Source organism: Chiloscyllium plagiosum, chromosome 7, assembly GCF_004010195.1.
Source record: "Chiloscyllium plagiosum isolate BGI_BamShark_2017 chromosome 7, ASM401019v2, whole genome shotgun sequence".
In the NCBI taxonomy this organism is placed as follows: domain Eukaryota; kingdom Metazoa; phylum Chordata; class Chondrichthyes; order Orectolobiformes; family Hemiscylliidae; genus Chiloscyllium; species Chiloscyllium plagiosum.
The window spans coordinates 29,766,170-29,792,156 of NC_057716.1; the positions used below are offsets into that span (position 1 = coordinate 29,766,170).

General features: G+C 39.5%; 2 protein-coding genes across 6 annotated transcripts in view; one reads left to right on the plus strand and one right to left on the minus strand.

The window, feature by feature from the left end:
* LOC122551440 (sperm-associated antigen 16 protein) overlaps window positions 1-17,686 on the minus strand; it is a 992,024-nt gene extending 974,338 nt beyond the window's left edge. For all 5 annotated transcript variants that reach the window (XM_043693348.1, XM_043693349.1, XM_043693352.1 and 2 more), the window contains exons 1-2: window positions 17,453-17,686; window positions 4,600-4,646 (exon numbers count right to left, since the gene is read on the minus strand). In XM_043693348.1, the coding sequence (XP_043549283.1) occupies window positions 4,600-4,646; window positions 17,453-17,678 (273 nt within the window). In that variant the 5' untranslated portion in view covers window positions 17,679-17,686. The remainder of the gene's footprint in view (window positions 1-4,599; window positions 4,647-17,452) is intronic.
* Window positions 17,687-17,974: 288 nt separating this feature from the next.
* LOC122551441 (zinc finger protein Helios-like) overlaps window positions 17,975-25,987 on the plus strand; it is a 227,066-nt gene continuing 219,053 nt past the window's right edge. The window contains exon 1 of the mRNA XM_043693360.1: window positions 17,975-18,048. The gene's annotated coding sequence lies outside the window, so the exon portion shown is untranslated. The remainder of the gene's footprint in view (window positions 18,049-25,987) is intronic.

Here is a 25,987-nt window from a genome sequence, read left to right on the forward strand (position 1 = left end):
GTGGGAAGGGAAATTGTGGTCTCTAAAGAAGGAGGCCATCTGTTGTGTTCTATGTGGAACTGGTCTTCCTGGGAGCAGATACGGCGGAGGCGGAGGAATTGGGAATATGGGATGGCATTTTTGCAAGAGGTAGGGTGGGAAGAGGTGTAATCCAGGTAGCTGTGGGAGTCGGTGGGTTTGTAAAAAATGTCAGTGTCAAGTCGGTCGTCACTAATGGAGATGGAGAGGTCCAGGAAGGGGAGGGAGGTGTCAGAGATGTTCCAGGATGTCAATGGACAACTAGCAACAGGTTAATCTGGTTTAGAGTTTGGGATTTTCAATTTATTTGAATAAAAACTTAATTAGAAAACTGCTAAGTAATGGTGACTTCTTGTAAAATATCTCACTTTCTTAACAAAGTTTAGAAGATCCAGACAAAAGCTACTTTCTCAATCCAATTCCAAGTTAATTATTTGAGTTTCATTCAAATTGTGGGAACAGCCTATAGTAACTAAGGTTTGACTTTTATCACTACCTATACACGAGTAGGCAATTTTGCTCTATTTCAAATCATGACTGAGAAAAGTAGATCGTAGGTACATTTCCCGAAGTGCAGCATTAATTGGTAGGATTCGTGGTATAATGGGAGGTGTAGTTGCACATAAAACAAATACTTCTATGATCTACGAGCTAGAATGTGAAATAGAGCATCAACAGATACCCAAAAGCTGCTAATTTGGACAGATAACCCCTTGCATTATATTTACATACATGAAGCAATTCTCGATAGAACATCACTGCCAGAACCATCCCAACGTCACAGCATCCACCACACTATGAGGTAATGATTGCCACAGGTTTGTGACCCTTTGGCAAAAGTAATTCCTCCTCAGTTCTGTTTGAAGTTCAGTTTCTAGTTCTAGACCCCCCTACAAGAGGAACATCCACTCTGCATCAATTTTGTCAATTCTGCTTAATACTTTATATACTTCAAATAAATCACCTCATTTTCTTCTAAACCATGGAGACTATAGCTCTAAACTGCTCAATTTCTCTTCACAAGACAAACCCTTCATCGCTGGAGTTAATGGTAAAACTCCTCCAAACTGCTTCTGCAACTATATCTCTCCTCAATTAAGAGAACCAAAACTGAGCACAATATTCCAGGTGCATTAATGCCTTATACAATTGCAGCAACACCTCCCTATTCCTTTAGCAATAAATTGCAAAGTCCATTTGCCTCAACTAGGAGATAGTGAGGACTGCAGATGCTGGAGAGTCAGAGTCGATAAAGTGTGGTGCTGGAAAAGGCACAGCAAATCAGGCAACACCTGAGGAGCAAGAGAGTCGATGTTCAGGCATAACCCTTCATCATGATTCTATTTGCCTTCCTTATTACCTGCTGTAACTGCATACTAGTTTTCCATGATTCATGTACGAGCATACCCAAATCCCTCTACATCAAAGCACTTTGCAGTTTCTTTCTATTTTGTTACTAAGTTGGGTTTCTATTCTTTTGATCAAAACGAATAACTTTACACTTGCCCACATAAAATTCCATCTACCAAATTTTGGCCTATTCACCTTGTAAATTTTTTTATAGCATTATCGGAACTTACTTTCCCACTTAGTTTCATGTCTTCTGCAAATTTAGCTATTGTGCCTTCTATCCCCGCAAAGTCATTAACATAGATCGTAAATAACTGAGGCCTGAGAACTGATCATAGTGGCACCCCACTAGTTAAATCATGCTGACTTTGCCCCTACTTTACCATCATTGCATTTGCCTTCCTAACTACTGACTCAACCTGCAAGTTTATTCCAACTCCTCCTTTCTGTCAATTAGCCAATCCTTTATCTAAACTAATACATTATCCCTAACCCCATGTAATCTTACCGTGTGTATTATCCTTTTGTGAGAAATCTTTCAAATGCCTTCAGAAATCCACATATATTACATCTACAAGAACCCCATTATTCACATTGCTTGTAACAACTTTGAAGAACTCAAGCAGACTCAATGCAAGTCAAACACAATTTACCCTTCATGTAACCATGCTGATTCTGATGGATTGTATTTCAACTTCCCAAATATCCTGTTATTACTTCCTTAATAATGGATTTGAACAAGTTCACAATGACCAACATTAAGTTAACTGGTCTATATTTTCATAGCATCTGTCTCTTTCCCTTTTTGAATCAGGACATTGTATTTCCATTTTTAAGATTTATTTGTATATGTCCAGAAGCCAGAGAATTTTGGCATTTTAAAACAACTAGATCCACTATTTCTGCTATCACTTCCTTCAAGATTCTAGGATAAGACCATAAGAAATAGAAGCAGGAATTAGGTTATTCAGCCCATTGAGTTTACTCTGCAATTCAATCATGGCTGATAAGTGTCTCAACACCATTCTCCTACTTTTTCCTCATAATCCGTGATCCCTTTGATTCTTAAGGACCTATCTATCTCAGTCTTAAATATACTCAATGATCTGGCCTCCACTGACTTCTGTGGCAATGAATTCCATAGATTCATCACTCTCTGGCTGAAGAGGTTTCTCCTTAAGTCAGTTCTCAAAGGTCTTCCCTTTACCCTAAGGCTGTGCCCTCAGGTCCTAGTCTCTCCTACCAATGGAAACATCTTCCCAACATCTACTCTGTCCAGGCCATTCAGTATTCTGTATGCTTCAATAAAATCCCCCTCCCAGCCATCCTTCTAAACTGCATTGAATATAGAGCAGAGTCCTCAAACAATACTCATATGTTAAGCTTTTCATTCCTGGTATTATTCTCGTGAACCTCCTCTGAACACGCTGTGGGCCAGTACATCCTTCCTGAGATATAGGGCCCAAAACTGTGCATAATACACCAAATGTGGTCTGACTAGAGCTTAACAGAGCCTCAGAAGAACATCCCTGCTTTTATATTCAAGTCCTCTCAAAATAAATGCCATCATTGCATTTGCCTTCCAAACTACTGACTCAACCTACAAGTTTACCTTGAGAGAATCCTGGACTAGAACTCCCCAGTCTCTTTGCACTTCAGACTTCTGAATTTTCCCACCATTTAGAAAATAATCCATGCCTCTATTCTTCCTACCAAAGTGCATGAGCACTGACTTTCAGACGTTGTACCCCATTTGCCCCTTCTTTGCCCACTCTCCTAACCTGTCCAAATTCTTCTTTTGCCCTTTATCTTTCGAAAGAAACTCTTACATCTTCCTTTAAATTACTGGCTACCTTACCCTCCTATTTAATCTTTTCCCTCTTTATTTCTTTTTTGTATTGCCCCCTGTTGGTCTTTGTAAGCTTCGCAATCCTCTGGATTCCCACTACCCTTCCCCCACATTATATGCTTTCTCTTTTGCTTTTATGCTATCCCTGATGTAGACCATCAGGTCCTTGAAACTTTTAATTCCAATAGTTTGCACAGTACTGATAGACTAATGATGACGAATGTTCCATGCTCCTCTTTTTCTATAATTTCTGCATCTGTTACTATTGGGATGATATTATTATTCTCTACTGTGAAAACTGAAGCAAAATATTTATTTTGCTTTTCCACCATTTATGTTCCCCACTACTAACTCCCCAGTCTCATCTTCAAAGAAACCAACATTCGTTTTAGCTACATTCTTTCCTTTTATAAACATAGAAATGTTTGCTATTTTGCTAGTTTGCTTTCATAATTTCTTTACTATTTTTATTACTTTTTTTGGGAAACCCATCATTGATCTTTAAAATTTTCCCAATCTTCCATCTTGACATCAGCGTTTGCAATATGGCATGTTTTGTTTTTGCTTTCATATTATCCTTAACTTCCTTGCTCAGCCATTGCTATTTATTCTACCAGTGTCTTCTTCTCTGGAATATACATTAGTTGGGAGAAATTGAATATCTGTTCATCAACTTTCCTACTTTTTAGTCTTCATGTCCAGTCCACCACAGCCAAATCTGTCTTCATGCTTATCCAATTACCTTTGTTTAACTCCAGAACATTAATGTAAGACTCATGTTTCGTGCTCTCAAACAAATTTGAAATTCTAGCATGCTGACAGAACATGCTAAAAGAACAGCTAAAGTATAATGAATACTTGTAAAAACACTATAGAAAGTTAGTTAGGCAAACAACATGGCAAATTTCATAACAATGTTAAATAGTCAATAACACATGTGAGATAGAACCATTTCTAAGTTACTATCAAAGTAGAAGTATTTCAGGGGGAAAGAAAAGAGTTCCAGAATAGCTTTGGATCATTTTTACAAGCCAGCATTTCATAATGTGGAGGTGCCTCTTCCACTAGTTGACTCTTCCATTCAAACCTCAAGATCCTGAAGAGTAAGAATGTGTGTTGTGAATAGGCGAAAGAGAGGACTGTAGATGCTGGAGATCAGAGTCAAGATTAGAGTGGTGCTGGAAAAGCACAGCAGGTCAGGCAGTATCTGAGAAGCAGGAAAACGTTGATTTTCCTGCTCCCCGGATGCTGCCTGACCTGCTGTGCTTTTTTCAGCACCACTCCAATCTTGACTATGTGTTGTGAATGCCCATTTACAAGAAGTGATAAAATATAATATGGTTAGAAAGGTTTGATTTGAAATAAACAAAAACATACTGTACCTCTTCATACTGGTAGTCTCCTTCACTTTCTTCTGTAATAGTAACCTCTGTAGTGGAGTTAAGTTAAGCAGGATACAAATGCATCAAATTAACACTTGCATAACTTTATTAATTTTAACTAGAGATCAACATAATTTATAGAGATAATAAATTACTATTCCTAGTCTGGACAGACAAGTGTAATAGCTACAATAGAGCCATTCTGCAAAAATTGTCAGGACTGCAAACCTCAGTAAAGGCAACACATGTGATTACTTTGGAAACTGGATGATAGAAAGAGTTGACAAAATGCTAACAACACATCCACACTTCAATACATGGGTATTGCTAAAGCAAAACTATCGCTAAAATTACTGCACTTGTTAAAATCCCAGTTGACATTATTTCAGGACAAGGGTTAGTGATGCTGGAAGAGCACAGCAGTTCAGGCAGCATCCGAGGAGCAGTAAAATCGATGTTTCGGGCAAAAGCCCTTCATCAGGATTCCTGATGAAGGGCTTTTGCCCGAAACGTCGATTTTACTGCTCCTCGGATGCTGCCTGAACTGCTGTGCTCTTCCAGGACCACTAACCCAGAATCTGTTTTCCAGCATCTGCAGTCATTGTTTTTACCCATTATTACAGGACAAGTCAAAATCAGGATTACAGATAGTCAACATGGTTTCGTCAAGGGCAGGTCACGTCTCACAAACCTCACAGTTTTTTTTAGAAGGTAACCAAGCATGTCGATGAGGGTAGGGCAGTTGACATGGTATACATGGACTTCAGTAAAGCCTTTGATAAGGTTCCAGATGGTAGGCTGTTGGAGAAAATGCAGAGGCATGGAATTGAGGGTGATTTAGCAGTTTGGATTAGAAAGTGGCTTTCTGAAAGAAGGCAGCCAGTGGTAGAGTCCAGTTACTTGTGGTGTGCCACAAGGATCTGTTTTGGGACCACTGCTGTTTGTCATTTTTATAAATGACTTAGACGCAGGCATAGTTGGATGGATTGGTAAATTTGCAGACGACACTAAAGTTGGTGGAGTAGTGGACAGTGTGGAAGAATGTTACAGGTTGCAGGGGGACTTGGATAAACTGCAGAATTAGGCTGAGAGGTGGAAAATGGAGTTCAATGCAGCTAAATGTGAGGTGATGCACTTTGGGAAGAATAACAGGAAGGCAGAGTACTGGGTCGATTGAAAGATTCTTCGTAGTGTGGATGTGCAGAGGGACCTTGGAGTCCATGTACATAGATCCCTGAGTTAATCTTATCTCTAGAAAAACACTGTTTCATACATTTAACTTCAACTAGAACTTGAGCAATTAAAAAAACATTCTGACCTTCCTAAACCGATATCAAACTAATGCTCCTCAACATTTACCATGTCTGTTCGTAAAACCTCAACACAAATTCCTATTTTCACTTCAGGGACTTCTTCTCTCACACTTCTGTTTTAAAAAATAGCTTCAGAAATATTGGCAGTTAACCATTAAATCTCCTCATATACACATAGATCAAAATCCACATGCCACTAGTCCAAAATCCAAACTCTAAAACAAATGAAACGAAATAAATTTAGAATATATACATCACTTCATAAACAGCCCCACCAAAAGATGAATAAAAATGTATCTTTAAGAGGTATTTTTGTTACCCATTAAGAATTATCCAAACTCTATATCGCACGAACAGTTTACATGAATCTATTATTTACATTATAGATGCAACAAATTACACAGTAACTACATTTTGTATAAGCCTATGAGCATCATAGCACTTGTTGTCTTTCATAAGTGCTTCTGATAAAGCATCTGCTCTATTATTTTCTTTTCAAAGCACATGAATGGCTTTCAAATTATACATTTAGAGAATTAAACTCCACCAAAATAATCATAAAGTTCTTGTCCTTAAGTCATTTGAATAAAATCAAAGGATTGTGATCCATAAAAACAATTGCACTTTCCACATTGTTGGTGATGGTTATTTCAAAATGATGTAGAGTCTACTCAAGATTCAATATCTCCTTCTCAATTGTTGAATGTTTTTTATTGATAAGTCTCCAGTTTCTGAAAATTAACTGTCAGGCCATTTGATCTCCATAATGTCAATTTCTATAAAACAGTCCCATAGCAATGTCACTGGTATCAACAGGCAGTTTGAATTGCTTCTCATAATTTCTCATGAATTATATGTATCTAATTTATTTAATACAGTCCTCCAACCATGGAATAAGAAGACAGTCTATTTTCAATACAACATCAACTTTGCAGCAATCAAGACAAAACCTTTGTGGCCCAACAGTTTCTACACCTACAGCTCTCTGGATCAAGTCTATAAAGGATGTTGCATGCCCTACATTAACACTATGAACTGCCAAAACTGTTTTGCCCAGCCTATTCCCATAAATTGATTTATTATTCGGTAATAATCTTTGTAAGTCACTTCAACAATTATCTGGAAGTTAGAACCACTGTACTATCCAACTTAATTGTTAGACAGTTAACTTTTCATTTTTCAAATTTTCTAATATTTTTATTTCACTCCTTAATTCTCTCACTACCAAGTACATTTTTCTCCTATCATCCTGTTATATCTTTTTAATATGTTAACATGGCACACTTAGTGATTCTTTCTTCTGTTTGGAGTACTCACAATAAATATACATAATTAAGTTTCTTTTTGATTTGAATAAGATTCAGTGAACTTTGCTTTTAACGGCTTCCCAGAGACAGGGAGCTACACAAATATCTTGTATTTCAAACTTTAGCTGTTTTTTATGTGCTATAGCTTTCATTTTGTGTTAAGAACATTTGAAATGCTTTCAGACAACTTCCAAAAGTTATCTTAGATGTAACAGGACTTTGATCAGATGGAGAAAGTGAGGTCTGCAGATGCTGGAGATCAGAGCTGAAAATGTGTTGCTGGAAAAGCGCAGCAGGTCAGGCAGCATCCAGGGAACAGGAGAATCGACGTTTTGGGCATAAGCCCTTCCTGAAGAAGGGCTTATGCCCGAAACGTCGATTCTCCTGTTCCCTGGATGCTGCCTGACCTGCTGCGCTTTTCCAGCAACACATTTTCAGCTTTGATCAGATGGGTCAATAGGCTGAGGTGTGGCAGATAGAGTTTAATTTAGATAAATATGTGGTGTTGCATTTTGGAAAGGCAAATCAGGGCAGGACTTACACATTTAATGGCAAGGTCCTGGGGCGTGTTGCTAAACAAAGAGACCTTGGAGTTCAGGTTCATAGTTCCTTGAAAGTGGAATGGCAGGTGGACAGCATACTGAAGGTGTTTGGCATGCTTGCCTTTATTAGTAAATGCATCAAGTATAGGAGTTGGGAGGTCATGTTGCAGCTGTATAGGACATTGGTTAGGCACTTTTGGAATATTGCGTGCACTTCTGGTCTCCCTGCTATAGGAAGGATATTGTGAAACTTGAAAGGGCTCAGAAAAAATTTGCAAGGACGCTATCAGGATTGGAGGGTTTGAGATATAGGGAGAGGCTGAATAGTCTGGGGCTATTTTCCCTGGAGCATCAGAGGCTATGGGGTGACTTTATAGAGATGTATAAAATCATGCGGGGCATAGATAGGATAAATTGCCACAAGGTCTTTTCTCCTTGGTGGGGTTGGTGGGGGGGGGATTCCAAAACTAAATGGAATAGGTTTAAGGTGAGAGGGGAAAGATGTAAATGGGCCTAAGGGGCAACCTTTTCACACATAGAGAGTGGTGCATATGTTGAATGAGCCACCAGAGGATGTGGTGGAGACTGGTACAATTACAACATTTGAAAGACATCTGGATGGATATATGAATAGGAGGGGTTTAGTGGGATATGGGCCAAATGTAGGCAAATGGGACTGGATTTATTTAGGGTATCTGGTCAGCTTGGGCGAGTTGGGCCAAGGGCTCTGCTGCTGTGCTGTACATCCCTATGACTTTATGCTCTAATTGGTTTCTCTCTGAAATTTGAACCATAAGCTGGAAGCACAGTCTCTGAACTTCGGTTTATCAATTTTTCTTTAATTAAGTGGTCGTCCACCTCTTGACTGCATATGAGTTCAAAGGGACTTAATCTTGTGGACTCATATGTAGCGTCCTTAATGGAAATCAGTAACAAGTAATTCCTTTAGTTCAAGTATTAGGTCATTTTTGACAATAAAGTCTAATCATATCCGCCAAAGTTTGATGCCATATTTTAATACACCTTAAGATTGTGGATGATAAGCAGAAGATATAAATGATTTTATTCCTCAAGCAAGAAAAACTTCTTTGAATACTTTCAACATAAAATATGAACCTGGATCTGATTGTCTTTCTTTGGGTAATCTATATCTTGTAAAACATGGAATTCATTTTTTCACCATCACTGTCATTTTTTTTTGTAAAATCATACGTGTGGGAAATCTTTACATGATACTGGTTCCCATTCCTGATATGAATGAAGAAATGGAGACTACCTCAAATACTAGCCAAGGAGGAATGGGCAGTAGTCCATAAAGGACCTATATGGTGCTTCAAATGTTGGTATCATAAGTAAAGGCATGCGTTTAGGTGACAGTACAGGTTTCCTCGCTACTTCAGAATGTCTGGCAAACTTTGACGACTTCTTTAATCTTTAGCAATAAAAATGTTAATATTTTAGCTAAGATTTTCCTAATACCTATATAACTTGGAATTTGTGAGCCATTTGTAAAATGTTATTCTGACAATCAGATGTGACTACCACCTGATGGATTACTACCCATTCCTCTTCTGCTGGTATTTGAGGTGGTCTCCATTTCTCCATTTATACAAGTATTGTTTTTTATTGCACTTGTGAGTAAGCTGTTTGGTATAACCTTTTCAATTCCAATCCATTTGTTGCATTTTTATTAAAGAAGATAAGTGAAATATATAACAACTTTTTAAGAATGTCTTATTTACATTTTAATGTTTTAATTTATTTATTTGTGCTGTGGGTATTGCTGGCTGGCCAGCACATATTGCCTGTCCCTAGCTGCCTTTGAAAAAGTAATGTTGAGCTGCCTTCTTTAACCACTGCCGTCCACCTGCTGTGGGTTGAACCAAAGTACAGTTGGGGATGGAATTTCAGGATGTAAACCCACCAACAGTGAAGGAACAGCAATATATTCTCAATTCAGGGTGGTGAGTGGCTTGTAGGAGAACTTGAAGGTTGTGGGTGTTCCTATGTATCTGCTGCCCTTGTCCTTTTAGATGGAACCAAAAGAGAAAATGCTGGAAAATCTCAGCAGGTCTGGCAGCATCTGTAAGGAGACAAAAGAGCTGATGTTTCGAGTCTAACTGACCCTTTGTCAAAGCTAAAGGATGGAAGTGGCTGTGGGTTTGAAAGGTGCTATCTGAGGATCCTTGGTAAACTTCTGCAATGCATCTTGTAAATAGTACACACTGCTGCTGAACATTGCTGGTGCAGGGAGTGGATGCTTTTGGATGTGGTGCCAATCAAGCAGGCTGCTTTGTCTTGCATGGTGTCAAGCTTCTTGAGTGCTGTTGCAGCTGCACCCATCCAGGCAAGTGGGATGTATTCGATCACACTCCTGAATTGTACTTTGCACATAGTGGATAGGTTTTGGCGAGTCAAGAGGCGAGTTATTTGCCATAGTATTGCTAGCCTCTGACCTGGAGAAAGTGAGGTCTACAGATGCTGGAGATCAAAGTTGAAACTTTATTGCTGGAACAGCACAGCAGGTCAGGCAGCATCCAGGGAACAGGAGATTCGACGTTTCGGGCACAGGCCCTTCTTCAGGAATGAGCAGAGAGTGTTCAGCAGCTGAACACTCTCTGCTCATTCCTGAAGAAGGGCCTGTGCCCGAAACGTCGAATCTCCTGTTCCCTGGATGCTGCCTGACCTGCTGTGCTGTTCCAGCAATAAAGTTTCAACTAGCCTCTGACCTGCTCTTGAAGCCTCTATCTTTATGTGGCGAGTCTAGTTGAGTATCTGGTCAATGGTAACTTCCAGAATATTGATAGTGGGGGATTCAGTGATGATAACATCACTGAAGGTCAAGGGGCTGTGGTTAGATTGACTCTTACTATTGATGGTCATAGCCTGCCATTTGTCAGCCCAAGCCTGGATATTGTCCAGATCATGCAGACTGCTTCAGTATCTCAGTAGTCATGAATGGTGCTGAAAATTGTGCAATCACTGGTGAACATCCCCACTTCTGACCGTATGATAGAGGGAAAGTCATTGATGAAGCAGCTGAAGGTGGTTGAGTCCAGGACACCATCCTAAGGAACTCCGACAAGAGATTTCCAGGAGCTGAGATGACTGATCTCCAAACACCACAACCATCTACCAGGTACACCTCCAACCAGCGGAGAGTTTGCCAGCTCACCCCCATTGATTCCAATGTGAGGGCTCCTTGATACCACACACTGTCAAGTACAGCCTTGGTGTATCATTCTCACGTCATCCCTGGAATTCAGATCTTTTGTCCATATTTGATCCAAGGTTGTAATGAGGTCAAGAGTTGAGTGGTCCTAGTCGAATCCAAACTGGACGTCACTGAGCAGGTTGTTGCTGAACAATGCATGATAGCACTGTTGATGACACCTTCCCTCACTTCACTGATGATCGACAGTGGGCTGTTGGGATGGTAATTGGCTTTTAATGTACGTGACATACTTAGGCAATTTTCCACATTGTCAGGTCAATGCCAGTGTTATTCCTGTACTGGAACAGCTTGGGAGAGCAGCAACTTCTGGAATACAACTCTTCAGCACTATTGCCGGAATGTTGTCAGGGCCCATAGTCTTTGACGTATCCAATGTCTCCAACTGTTTCTTGGTATCATGTGAAGTGAATCGAATTAGCTGGAGACTGATATCTGTGACATTGGGGAGTACTGGAGGAGGCCAAGATGGATTATCCACTTGGCACTTATGGCTGTAGATTGCTGCAAATACTTCAGCCTTGCTTTTTGCACTGATGTGCTGGGCACCTCTGTCATTGCGGATGGAGATTTTGTGCAGCCTCGTCCTCCAGTGAATTGTTTAATTGTCTACTACTATCCACAAATGGATGTGGCAGGACTAAAGAGCTTGGATCTGTTCCTTCTTCCTCACTGAGATATATCTTTGTTGTCAGCTATGAACCATTCTCTTAAACATATGTGATTGTTAATCCACTGTTTTTTTCTACTAAACTCCTTTCTACATCCATTCCAGCCAACACTGCTCTCATTCTTAATTATCCTTACTAACATCTAACACAATTGTATCTGATCCAAGATTTTCATTCACAAATTGAATGCTAAATTTTACAGTTTTGAGGTCACTGCTTCCGAGGGGATCTTTTACATTATTAAACATTAACAAATCGAAAATAATCTGATCCCTGTTTGGATTCATAACATATTATTATAGGAAGCTGTCCTAAATGTATTCTATGAATTGTTCCTCATGGCATTTTTTGCCAATTTGATTTTTCTAATCTACATGCAGACTAGAGTCACTCATGATCAATGTACTGCCTTTCCTACATGTAGTTATAATTCTCTACCCACTACAGATACTCTGAGATGGGAGGGGTCTATGGACTATTAGGGCCTTTGTCTCCTTAGTTTTCTTTATTTTCACCCAAACGGATTCTACATCTGCCAGTCTAAGATAATTTCTTGCTATTGCACTTACATTATCGCATGCTAACAATGCTACCCCACCTCATTTTCCTTCGTGCCCGTCCTTTCAAAAAGACAGATAATCCTGAATATTCAACTCTCAGCCTAGATCTTCTTCTAACCATGACTCTATAATGGCAGCAAAAATCATTTCATCTCTATTCATCTCTAGCTATGCCATTAATTCATTTATTTTATTCCAAATACAAAGTGCACTTAAGAACCATTAATTTTACTTCTTTGCCTATCGCTCCCCCTCTTTGACTTTATCTGCTAGGTTTTAAGTACGAACATTCCATCCATTCTGGGAATTATCTAAATAGTCAAATTTGTAATGCTGTCATCTCCTTTGTTTGTAACCTAATGTTTCCTTTCTCCAGAACCCTCCATCCCTCTAACTTTTTTTCACTTTTTCCAAGATGGTGGAGGCAGCAAGGCAAGTAGTGTTCGAGCTCCAGGCCCAACCGCTCCCTCTCACGAGTGAGTGCATCCTTCTTTTATGTTACTTTTCCTCATTTAACTTTTGAATCAAAATCATCTTTCCTGTTTCAGCAGCTGCGATGGTGGAGAGAGGTTACGGGGAGCTGTTTAGTGGCTGGTCCAGTCCATTCCTTGTGGCCATAGTGGTAACAGCTTGGGCAACTGTTCTAGCAGTGATGAATTTCAGTCTGTTTTTTGCCTCTGAAGTTTTGGCAGTGTCTGCGATGGCAGCAGAGTAAATGATCTCTCAACTGAATGATCTCTCAGTCCTCAGGAATTAATTGGGACGGTCAATTGGTTCTTGGGAGTCGAGAGAGTCCTGGTCCTCAAGACTTGGGACAGTCTCTTGGCTACGACAACAGCTGAAGTATCAGCAGTGATGGGACGGCTAAGACAGAGGCGATACTCTGGATCCGGTCAACAATGGTGGGATTGCTTTGTGTCCTTTCTCCTTGGTATTGTGGCCTCAGGGCCAGCTTTTGGTAGAAGCACTGTTCTACATCCAGTCAGCGGCAGTAGGGGTTGTTTCAGCATGCTTCCTCCTTGGTGTTGCAGCATCAGGGCCTGCTTTGTCGGCCGCAGTGTGTGGTTGCGTCCTGTAGCCACTTAGAAAATCAAAAAGCCATGTATGGAACAAAATATGAAATTTGTCCTAACTTTGCATGATTTATTTCTTTTTGTAATTTATATAATTAAAGTGGCGCTGGATTATGATGACTTATACACGTTTTCCTATATTTTCATGAATTCATGTAACAATAAAATACTATTATTATTAATTAGTTCAAAACCTTCTCTACAGCCCTAGTTATTCAATTTCGCAGAATATTGGGTCCCAGCATGTGACACCCATGCCACTAGAATAGCTCCCTTCTATACTGTACAGAGTCAGTGTCCCATGAACTGAAACCCATTCTTCCCACATCAATCTTTGAGCCACACATTTAACTCCTTAACTTTATTTGTCCTATATTATGTTGCTCATGTAGTATTCTCAGGATTACTACCTTGGAGGCGCTGCTTTTCAATTTAGCTACTAACTGCATAAAATCTTTCAGCTGAATCTCCTTTCTAGTTCTATTGTTAGAAATGGGGAAAAGTGTTGTTTTTGCAGATATAGAAAAAGCATACAGAAAAGGGGTACAGCAAGAGAACTATTAACTCTGCAGGTATTTAGGGCAGAGTATCTCTACTTTTCAGTGTATAATTGTGGTTAATTAAATACTAACTTTGGTGTGTAATTATTATAGCAAATAAGTTATTTTTAAAAATTATGTTTTCAGCAAAAAGCTGAGATAACCGAAATGCTCGGACTATACAAAATGATACAAGATAATGAAATGTCCGAGGATGAAATGTACCAGCAGAATAGATACAAAATGTTAAACCAGATCTTGATGTACTGTCAACAAAATGATGTGTGTGTCAGCACTTACAGAGGGGAAGGTAGCCAACCTGGGGAAGGGGGCAATGGGCGTGGAGCATAGATGGGCAGAGGCAAAATACTAAGAGAGATTGGGTAATGCAGGAGTTGGGAGAGGTGACCTCACGCAGCTCAAAAGTATAACTGTGTAGTAGTTTGAATAATCATCACTTCAATTGCTTCCTGCAATTGGGGTCCTTTCTTGCAAGATCGTAAAATAAATTGTCTTGTTTCCAGCTTTGGTGGTCTTGTATAATTTTACTAAGTTTGTTTCTTACACTATCAATGTTCTAAATATCAATGTAACCAACAATTAGGTTCTTCCCCTCCTATTCCACCCTCCTCTCCACGCTGAGAAAATATACTTATCCCTAGCACCAGGCAGGCAAAACAGCCTTCTGAACTTGCACTTGCAGCTGCAAATAGTATCTATCCCCATACTGTTCCCTACCACTCTGACATTCCTTATCCTTCCCCACTTGAATGGCTCTCTGAACCACAGTACAGTGGTCAACCTTCATGCAGAACATGCACTCAGCCATGTAACTCACAAGAACCTTGGAACTATTAGATAATTACAAGAGCTTAGACTGGTCAAAAGCTTCCACTTGGGACCCCATATCTGCCTCACCTGCATTCTTACATTCCTGTTCCTGATCACAAACCAATCTGAATTACCACATGAGGGATGTGACCACCACCTGCCCATTATGGAAAATATGAAGAGCAAGTATGTCATGTCGACACACATTTTAAATAGGAAGGACTTTTCATTATTGCTTCTTGTGTGATGAAATCTATGAAATTTCTGCTGTGCATACATTGTATATTGTAACCAACAATCTCACTTTTCATTTGCTAAACATGAAGAAAATAACACTGATATTGAATGTCAAAAACTGTAAACTGAGTAAGCAGAGTTGAACATATGACCCATGCAGTTGCAATATTAAACTCTACATAGTTGCTTCAGAATTGTACAGTTGATTTTTTTAGTAAGTTTCAATAAGATTATTCGAGCAGTCCTGCATCAATACAGCAGAGAACTGAAGGATAATATTAAAGGTAGACTAATAAGACTAGGCTTCATTTCATTATTTATGAAAAAGAAATAATCAGAAATGTATTGGCTCTCACATAGGAACAGTACCAACAAGGTGAGTTGAATTCACATTCTACTGAGACAGACTCAAGATCGGTGAGGGGAAGGCAACGGCAAACTACCACTAACAAAAAAACCAAGAAATTGGCACAGGTCAACAGACTGAGTCAAGGATATGTCTTCAGTTATAGCAGATATGACAATAACATGTAAGTTTTTTTTGAATGGGAGCAGAGTGAACTTGGGAATTGGAGTTCAAATTCCAGTGTAGAATTGTAAAGTGATGCATAGATCTGTAGTTATATGGCGAGTTCCTAATAACAACTAGGCTATCAAAGTGAAAACACGTTTGTACACATGAAGGAGAAACAATAAGATCTATTATCCAAGAAACTAACAAAGAAGTATTAAAGATAGCCTTCAAAAGGATAGCCTTTACTAGATTCCAACCTGAACCTTGGGGTGCAGGTTCAGGTACCAAGTTCTCCCAGCAGTTTTTTTGTATACTTCTTATTCAAAATGTGGTACAAATTGTCCTTGTACAATTGCCATTTTTTCAACAAGTATTCTCATTTTACCATGTTACAATACATAATACTGATACTATCACTGCAATGTTCGTGATCACTTATTTCCCTAGTTGCAAACATGGTATCGTTGCACTGGAGAGGATGCAGGTATTTACCAGGATATTGCCAGGGCTGGAGAGTTTTAGTTATGAAGAGAGTTTCAGTAGACTGGGTTTAGCTTTCTTGGACTAGAGGAGATTTGAGGAGGAACATAGTTGAGATGTATAAAACTATGAGGAGTATAGACAGAAAAATACCTTTCCCCGTGTTGGAGAGCTTAATGACTCGGGGCAGGAGGATTGAAGGGAACTTACTGCCTGTAAGGGTGGTAAAGACAGAAATCCTAAGAACAAATAAGTATTAAGATGTGCACATCTGGTGCCAAGGCATACAAGACTATGGATTATGTGTCAGAAAATAGGATTAGCTCCGTGGTTATTTTCACCAGTATAGAGTTGATGAGCCGAAAGACAATTTTCTTTGCTGTAGACCTCTATGGCTCTATAAGCACAGCGTCAAATTCAAGGGACATTTCCGTCCCTTTGCATTTTTTGGTAAGAATCTGCAACAGCAATCTAGTTAAGCTCCATTTTCTTCAAGGGTTTGTTCAATCTCTTCAGAAAGCCACGGCGAAAGCTGTCACCATCCTTTGCAGGTTTGCATTCCAGATCATAAATACTCCTTGGATAAAATAGACGTTTTCCTCATTTGATTGTTGGCTCACTTGCCAATCACTTTAAAACTGTATCTTCTGACTCTTACCGACTTTCACCAATGAGAACACGTATTCCCTACTCAGTTCGGAGCACCTTGTAATTTTTAACTTCTCAATTAAAACTCCTCTACAACTCTAATTTAAAATTGCCATTCCGCAGTACGTTGTTCTAAGTTAAGATAAAACAAATAAGAACAGAAATCGCCGGAGAAACTGAGCAGGTTTCAGTTCTGAGCAATCGTCACTGAACTCGAAAGGTTTTTACACTCTTCTCTCCGCGGTTGCTGCAGGACCCGCTGAGTTTCTCCAGCCATTTCTGTTAACACTTGTCCCAAGCTTGTGGGGACAGCCCAGGCAAGAATGGGATGGCAGCAGATCGCACCGCTCAATCCGACCTGGATTCCACCATCCACCTAATTAAAAGGGGCAGCGGCTAGTTAGAACAAAAGTATGGGATTTTGGCTGATTACCCAGCTCTGTGAGGGTGCATTTTTGTTTGGGTGGGGGAACGCAAGAATGGTTTGAAGCTGGCCGTTTGTTTTACTGGTTGGAATAATGCAGGCAAGGTGCTGAAAACGCGTACCCAGAGTTTCCACCCGCACCAGCCTCATTCGGGGCCACGCGCTCGATCCCCAACGGATCCGCGTTCCATCGACAACGGCAGAAACGGTTTCGCCACGCGCCACGTTCAGCGCGGGGTGCACGCCACCCAACCCCTCACGCAAGAGCAGATATGGAAATTTCACACTTGGTTTGATTACTTTTTTCTGGAGATGAGGGGGTGGGGTTAGGGGGTCTAAAACTCTGAAGTGGGAAGCCAAGTTGCAGACCGCAGCTCATGTTTACTGTTGTCACTTTCAAAGAAATAAAGAACTTTGGTTCGCCTCTGCTGTGCCCGACCCCCCCGCCCGCAATGAACTACCCTGTCCTGTTCAAAGGATACGCTGCAGGTAGAAAGCGCCGTCCTCCTGCTCCTCCGACATCACGGCGTTGGGTTTGCCAGTTGCTCGCGTGCCGTTGCCATTGACACCGCCGCCACTCTCGCGAACCCTCCCGCGAGAGTTCGCCGGCAGTGGGCGTCCCGTTGCTATGGGAACCACGCTCCAGACTGCGAGGGGAGTATCCTCCCCCTCCCCCTCAAACCCAGCACCAAAATAAAAACTGAACATCCCTTTCCCCGCTCGGCAGGGTTTTTACAACTTCTTGACTCAAATAAATCAGACCCTTTTGTAAATCGTAGCTTTCGGGAAAGGAGGAAAAAATACACTTCTGTTTATAAAATGGTCCATTTCTACTGAAGCGCGTTTATTTATTTTGAAACGTCCTGTCGAATCTGACGTCCTGCCACCCTCCTCCTTTGAGAGGCAAGATAAGAAAATGGCTTTAATAACTGGGACTGGGATGTAACTCGTTTATTTTCTGAACAAAAATTCAAGGCAGCGGTGGTCTGTGGCACCTTTTAAAGGGCCGTGGATTAATGGTAATCGGCCGGCGGCTGATCCAATTCGCCGGGGGAAATGCAGCTTTGGGTTCGGGAAGGTAAGAGGTGCCGTTTGAGTGATTTTAATGAAAGCCTTTTGCGGTTTAATTCTTATCACTAACACCGGCCTCCAGAGGCTGCGCCCCTCGAGCGAGGATTTCCCTCCCATTTCAGGGTTCAAACAGCAGTAACCCCCCCCCCCCGGGTATGTATTGTCAGTCGTTGCTGGCTTTTTCAGGAGTTTTGAAGGATTGAAATGTTCGTTCCTTATTACTCACCCACGGTACCCGAGGCGGTTCCGCACTTTTGTTTACGTTTAAATGAAAGGCGTCCAGTGCCAATAATATGCAGATTTAGTCCCTCCCGCCCTCAGCTTCATTGGGTTGTCGTTGTTGTGGAAACAGCTAGGAAAGCAGGAAATGCTTACCTTAAAGGCAGCATCCAAGCTGTGCACGTGTTGTTTTTAATAAATTAGTACACCGGATTAATTACTAATACTCGAAGTTTCCGAGTTTTCCCGTTTTATTTCGGCTGCAGACACCTGGTTCACTCTGTTATACAGTGCTCAGAGAACATCCGAAGTAAGGATATGTCCCAGTCCCTTTTCATCCTTTCTTTTCTCGACTACGAACTCTTCAGCAAAAATGTATAGCTGGGTTGCGCATTGCAAATATTCAAATGGAAGTGCTTCTTAATATTAAAGTTATCAATTGTACTCAACGTGAATTAAAATTGATATTGTGTACAAGAATATATTGCCACATTGCATTTGATATAGCAAGGGTTAACATGGCCTGCTTCGCTCCACAGAGGGGCAGTGTTTTCCACTGGTTTTGCATATATTACCCTTTTTCCGATATATAGTTCATCAAAAGGAATGATCCCACTACAACTTTATTTGGTTCATCGTTTAATTACATTTCAAAAGAATATTGTTCATTGTAAAATTCATGGTTTTGTAGTTAGTTAAGCGTCTAACTGTTGTAGCAGTGTATTTTTTCTCAACTTGAATCAATCATGAAATTGAATAATCATACGTATTTAAATTCAAATATAAAGTTGGGATAATATTTGAAATCGAAATATCTAAGCAATATCTCAGAATATACGTGGAGATTTTTTTTTCCAAAGGTTAAACGAACTTTATACGAACTGCTTGTCGCTGATTCTTGCAAGCACACTTGACCGCTTTTAATTTTATCTGAATCCACAATCAAAGAATGGCTAAGTTTTATAAGGGCGTTTGCCAATACTAAACTGTGGTCGGAAAATTAATTTTGGGAGTACAGGATTTTATGAATGGTAACTTTCATTAGTGAAAATTGAATGAATTTATCCGCCTAAGTAGTAAATAAAGTCCTGAAACTGTTCTTGTCTAGTTTGGATCACAGAATTGATATGAAGCTATGGCCAATCGGAACCTTACTTCTCAAGAAGTTTTAAGGTTTTTTCCACCTACAAGTTTCCTGTCTTTCGATGTGTAGATTAGTTACCTGATAGTAATAATGTTCAACATTTACTGTGAAGTCGATGCTGCACTTTTTTTTTCGATATTGTAAAGCTGAGCTATTCCCATTCTTCGATGCACCCCATTGATTAATTGCGTGGGCGTCCGAAGCGGAGCGGTTAAAACTCTTATATATCCAGTTAATGATCGCAATAGTATTCTGCTACTGTATGTGTTTAAATGTCAAACCTCTGTCTATGTAAGGGACTGTGGAGGTGGAAGTGGTTTTTTTGAAACTTTTTTTAACCAAATAGCAAAATACACATTAAAAAGTTAGAGGAACTTGTAGATTCCTCCTGCTGTAACAATGACTGAATTAGTTGAAATTACACGTACAATAAATCTTTTTATAAGACCGATAAAAAGATGAAAGTACAATTGCCTATTATTTTTCAAAAACAGTTGAAATGCTACCCTGTTGCTACTTAATAAATTTAGATTTAAACTGATGCTGGTGGGAGTATTGTCAAGTGTAGTATGGTATATTTAAATGTAGGTAATTTAGTCGAGGCAAATTACTGCAGATGCTGGAATCTGTACCATTTCAACAATATATGTGGGAGATCAGAGCGGACCAGACAGCATCCATGGAGAGAGAGCAAGCTAACGTTTGGAGTCTGGATGACTTTGATGAAGTCATATAGACTCAATGTCAGCTTGCTCGCTCACTCCATCTCTCTCTCTCTCTCTTCAATAATGCTGTCTGACTCACTGTGATCTCCAGCTTTGTTGTTTTTAGGTCATTTGGTCACCTGCCCCGAAATTGAATGATGTATGTCTGGGAATCAGATTTTATGCCATCTGTCTTATGACTGAAGTGGTCAATTATCAACCCACAGATTTTTGACCACATGGAAAAAGGGCATCTGGGGTTTGGATTTGCTTCCTTTCCTTCTGTAGTACTGCTCTGTCTCATTATTAAGGTTTTTAGATTCAAAGTGTAATACCAATTGATAGGCAAATTCTCACCATTTTGAATGGTAGCAAGCTGGTGACTAGTCATTAATTGCAATGCTGCTATAGTTCAAAGAGAATTTCAGAGATTCTTTGTCTATCTGGCCCCTTTGTCCTCCCACAACATAGGCCACTAAAGAATTGAAATGCAAGGCCTGGCAAAGGAGATGTTTTTCAAGCATCCAAACAGTGTCCAGTTCAGATTTATAATGTAGTAGAAATTAGAAATGGAAACAAGGTTTATTGAAACCAGACTCAGATTCAGCATTGCAAAGGAAAGTTGGAAACTGTGCATTAGCATTGTCAAATTTATCACTGATGACAGCCTGGTGATGAATGCCTTTCCAATTTTTCATAGGAATAACCTGTTTGAATTAACGTCATCAATGCAGTTTACATCATTTTACAAACTCTACATATTTATTTATATCTTCATGCATGGCCCATGTCATCCCAATAGTTCTCACTGAAGCTGCTTCATCATTTGTTAAGTCCATGTCACACTTTTATGAAACTATCAATTCCCTCCTCCAAAATGTACTTTTCATGCAATATGTGCACACTGAGTTCATTTTTATTCAACTTTATACGATGGCAAATTTGAGGCACACTAATGGAAGAAGGGCTCCAATCTGGGAAATTTAGCATTTGGTATCCAATTGCTTCAGCTGATATATACTCGTAAGAGATTCGAACAGCCAATATAAAATGGCACGGCTATAGTACGCAATGAGCACAGTTTTGACCTCCCAAATGTCGAAGCAAAAAGTAACAAATCAATCACTGAAAAAATACTCCCATCAACCATGTCCCTCACATGTCTGGAATCAAAACTGTGAACTGCACTGTGTGAGTGATAAGCTGGATTTCACTTTGCAGACAATCTCCCAGACATTATTCATGTCTATATACTGTTCTACTGGCAGGACATACCCACCATAGATAATGGCACAGTGATATAAAATCAGGCAGGAGTTGTCCTGAGAATCCTTTAATATGGGCCCCAGACTCTCTGAAGTCTCATGTCATCATGTTAAACCTGAGACCCCTGCTGACCACCAGCCACTGTTACCTCCCCTCTTAGCTGATGAGTACTCTTCCAAACAAAGAAATAAAGTACTGAAATCAAGAGGTTTTGTTTGCTTATTCTTTTATGGGATGTGAGCTGGCAAACCCATACCTAAACAGGAATGTTGACCATTCCTAACCAGCCCTTGAACTGAGTGGCTTGCACTATTTTAGAGGGCAAGTAAGATCAACCACATTATTGTGGGTTAAGAGTGATATGTTGGCCAAGCAAGGTAAGGAAGACATATTTTCTTACCTAAAAACATTTCTGAATCCAGATGGATTTTTAGCCACAATCAGTGATAGTTCCATGATCGCCATTAATATACATCCCAGATTTATTCATTGAATTTATATTCCAAGAACTGCTGTGATTGAGTTTGAGCCCTTGTCGCAAATACAGTGTTAACATGCACTTCTTGATTACTAGTCTAGCAACATTACCATGCTTTTACTGAAGTGAAAGTAATTGTTCATGAATCAACTAGGAGACAGTGAGGTCTGCAGATGCTGGAGATAAGAGTTGAATGTGTTGCTGGAAAAGCGCAGTAGGTCAGGCAGCATCCAAGGAGCAGGAAAATTGATGTTTCGGGCCAGAGCACTTTATCAGAAATCCTGATGAAGGGCTCTGGCCTGAAACGTCAATTTTCCTGCTCCTCAGATGCTGCCTGACCTGCTGTGCTTTTCCAGCAACACACTGTCAACTCTGTTCATGAATCAAGACAGTACTTAATCTAGTGTGGCATCAAGGGCCCTAATTTACCTCAAGTCAATTAATTCAGAGGAAAAACTCTCCATGACCAGAGAAAGTACAACAGATTTAAAATATAACCCACCGAGCCTGCACCATTTCCTAATCCTTAGTTAGACTCGCTACTTATTGCCTATGCATGGTATCTACCACTTTGTTTGCCTTATGTTCATATGTCTATCACGATACACCTATAAATATTAACATACCTGCTTCCACCACCTCTACTGGCAGTGCATCCAAGCATCTATCAACATTTGTGTGAAAAAGTTTACCCGTGTACTTCTCCCCTGAACGTTACTTCTCACCTTGAACTTGTGCCCTATTGTAGTTGATCTTTCCACCCTGGTGAAAAAGCCTCTGAAATCCACCCTATCTACACCCCTCATAATTTTGTAGGCCTCTGTCAAGTTGCCCCTCAGCCTCTGTCTTTCCAATGAAAACAATGAGTTTATCCAACCTCTCCTCATACGTAAAACTCTCCAGATCAGGCAACATTCTGGTAAATCTTCTCTGCACCCTCTCCAAAGCATCCACATCTTCCTGGTAGTGGCAAGCAGAACTGCATGCAAAACGACTGGTTGTTGAAGGTTAAATATCTCAGTTAAGTGATGTTGTTCTGAGGAGCTCCTGCAGTATTGTCCTAAAGCCAACTATCTTTACCTGCTCCATTAATGTTAGTATCAATTGTGACTCCGTAGACAATTAAATAGCCAGAATCTACATGCAGCAATAATTGGATAATATTCAGGCTCTGAGATGTGAAAAGTAAAAGGTAACACACAACAAACAAGTGCCAGGCAATGATCATCTCCAATGAACAAATCTAACAATTTCTTGTGAATTTAATGGTATTATCACCACTGAATCCTGCACTGAATCCCGCAATATCAACATCCTGGAAGTTAGCATTGACCAGAAACTGAACTGGACCAACCATATAAATCATGTCGTCACCACACCTGGTCAGATACTCAGAATTCTGCAGTATTTGACTTGCCACTTAACTCTTCAAAGCCAGTCCACTATCTACAAGATGCAAGTTGGGAGTGTAATAGAATACTGTCCAATTGTCGAGATGAGTGAAGCTACAACAGCACTTAAGAATGTCTAATAGCATCCAGAGCAAAGAGGCCTTCTTGATTGACACCCAATTAACACCTTAAATGTTCACTCCCACCACCATCGATGAACAGTAGCAGCAGTGTGCACTATCTATTGTACATGAAGCACAGCAGCAAACCCATTACGTTTTCTTGGAAACAACCTCCCCTGCAGTCTCTGAAGCTGAGGAGCAACCTTATAGGGGGTTATGAAATCATGAGGGACATGGATCGGGGGAATAACTAAGGTCTTTCCCCCACAGTTGGGGAGTCAAGACTGGTGAGCATAGATTTAACGTGAGAGGGGACCTGAGGGGCAACATATATGGAATGAGCTGCCAGAGGAAGTGGTGGAAGTTGGTACAATTACAATATTTAAAAGGCATCTGGATGGGTATATGAATAGGAAGGGTCTAGAGGGATATGGGCCAAATGCTGGCAAATGGGATTAGATTTATTTAGGATATCTGGTCATTATGGATGAGTTGGACTGAAGGGTCTGTTTCCGTGCTATATGGCTTTTTAATTCTATGACTCCAAATCCATGACCTGTATCAGCTAGAAAGACAAAGGCATCAAATGCAAATTTCCCTCAAAGTCACACAGCCTCCAGGCTTGGAACTATGTATCCAATCCTCCACTACCAAATGATTCCAAATCCTAGAACTTCTTTCCTAAAACCATTATAGATGTGTTATTATGGCACTACTGCAATTCACCGCCATCGCATGATGCTCAAATCTTATAAACAATTAAGATAAAAAGAATGGTCAAATGGAAGTCTGCAAAGTGATTATGGCTCATCACAGATGAGTATGTGGATTTATTATTACATTCTTAATCACCACTAAAAAGAGCAAAAGAGTTCTCAAACATGGTACTTATGGTGAAACGTGTGTACATAAGTGTTTTTCTGTAACAAGGCTAAAATTGGATAATTGAGAATTCATTGAATTCCCCTTTAATGTATGCTTATTAACCAAGTTAATCCAATGATATGGTATGTTTTGAAGAGATATGAATAAAAGGAAAAATAACTTATCCTGTCATTGCTGAGGGTGTAGTTAAAACATAATGTGAGGGATAAATGACCAAATCCTCAAATGGAAATTGACGTATTGGAAAGCTAGAATAAAAAAACAAGTTTCTGTGCTTAGTGAATAAAGACTGTTTTACTTTATAGAGCAATAAGATACATATCCAATTTGTGAAATGATAACAATCATGTATCATAGCACTATTGAACCTGCACATCAAGTGAGAAAAGAAGAAAATTCAATTTGTAAATTAACCAGCCTGCAATGATTCTTGAATAGAGAATTTTTTTTGCCCACTTGCAGATATGTGAAATACATTTTGAGCAAAAGCAGTGAATCTGGTGTTGGTCAACACCAAAAAGCACTGGATAAATAATTAGGTAGAAATATTTTCGAAAGCTATTGGAATAATTATTGTGAAAATTGCTTTAATCAAAGCAATCTATCTTTTAAAAAATTCAGATAATTGAGTGATCGAGACTTCTTAAGAATATTCTTAATATTCAGAGAGAGATTAGGCAGATAAAAAATTGAAGTAGAAAAACCTAAGGTTTATGTTGTCTGCCAAAGGAATGGCCTTTGACTTCTGTGCTTTCCTAGTATTTCTACTGCTCAGAAAATTAGCATGTTAACAAGAATTCTCAAACAAAATACAAAAAATATCTATGATGTCATTGATAGTTGAGGCAAGGGAGTAAATTGAGTAATTACATGTTCCGATAATTGTGGACTGACCTCTCAATCATTTAAATAATTTCAAATTGATAATGAGTATCAAAATGTAAAATTTTAAAGTAATTTGAGAATTTGATCTTTTCTGAAAGATGTATATTTTATTGCCATCAAGAGGCAAAACATTTGTGCAGAGGTCTATTTAGAGTGAAATTAAAGCACCAAAATTACCTAATGAAATCAAGAAGTATATCAATAATTTTATTAAATCATCTTGATCAATTAGAACACTGAATTTCATTTTGCAACATTATTACACTAATTTCTGGACAATGATATTTTCTAATATTAAATTACATACAGTAAATGTAAAAGTATAAAGAAGAACAGCAATCCTTAAAATGAGAAATATCTTCCTAAACATCAATACAACTTAACATTTTTGGAAGGATCGTATTAAAAAGATGATCTTATGAGGTAGAATGACTACTCTTTCCATCAAGACCGCATTAAATCAAGAGTGGAATTTTGTAAGAATGAAATCACTGGGAATTGCGGAAAAATGTTCCACAGTTCATACCGAGGTTGAGAGTTGTGTTTGGTACAGGCCAATTTTCTTAGTCCAAAACATCATTTGGGAGTCCTTCAAGCAAAATCCTAATTCCAAATATTCTTGTCCAAACAGCTTAATCATCAATGATTTCATTGTAAAGACAAAAGTGGGGAAAGTTCGCTGATGATTGTTTAGTGTTCAGTTCCATTCACAACTCTTCAGACACTGAAACTTGCCCACTTGCCACACACTTTGTACACCATTCAGATTTGGGCTGATAACTGATAAATAATATATCCTTCACACAATTGGTAATTGGTGACCACCAGAGCAGTAGAAAATCAAATCATTTT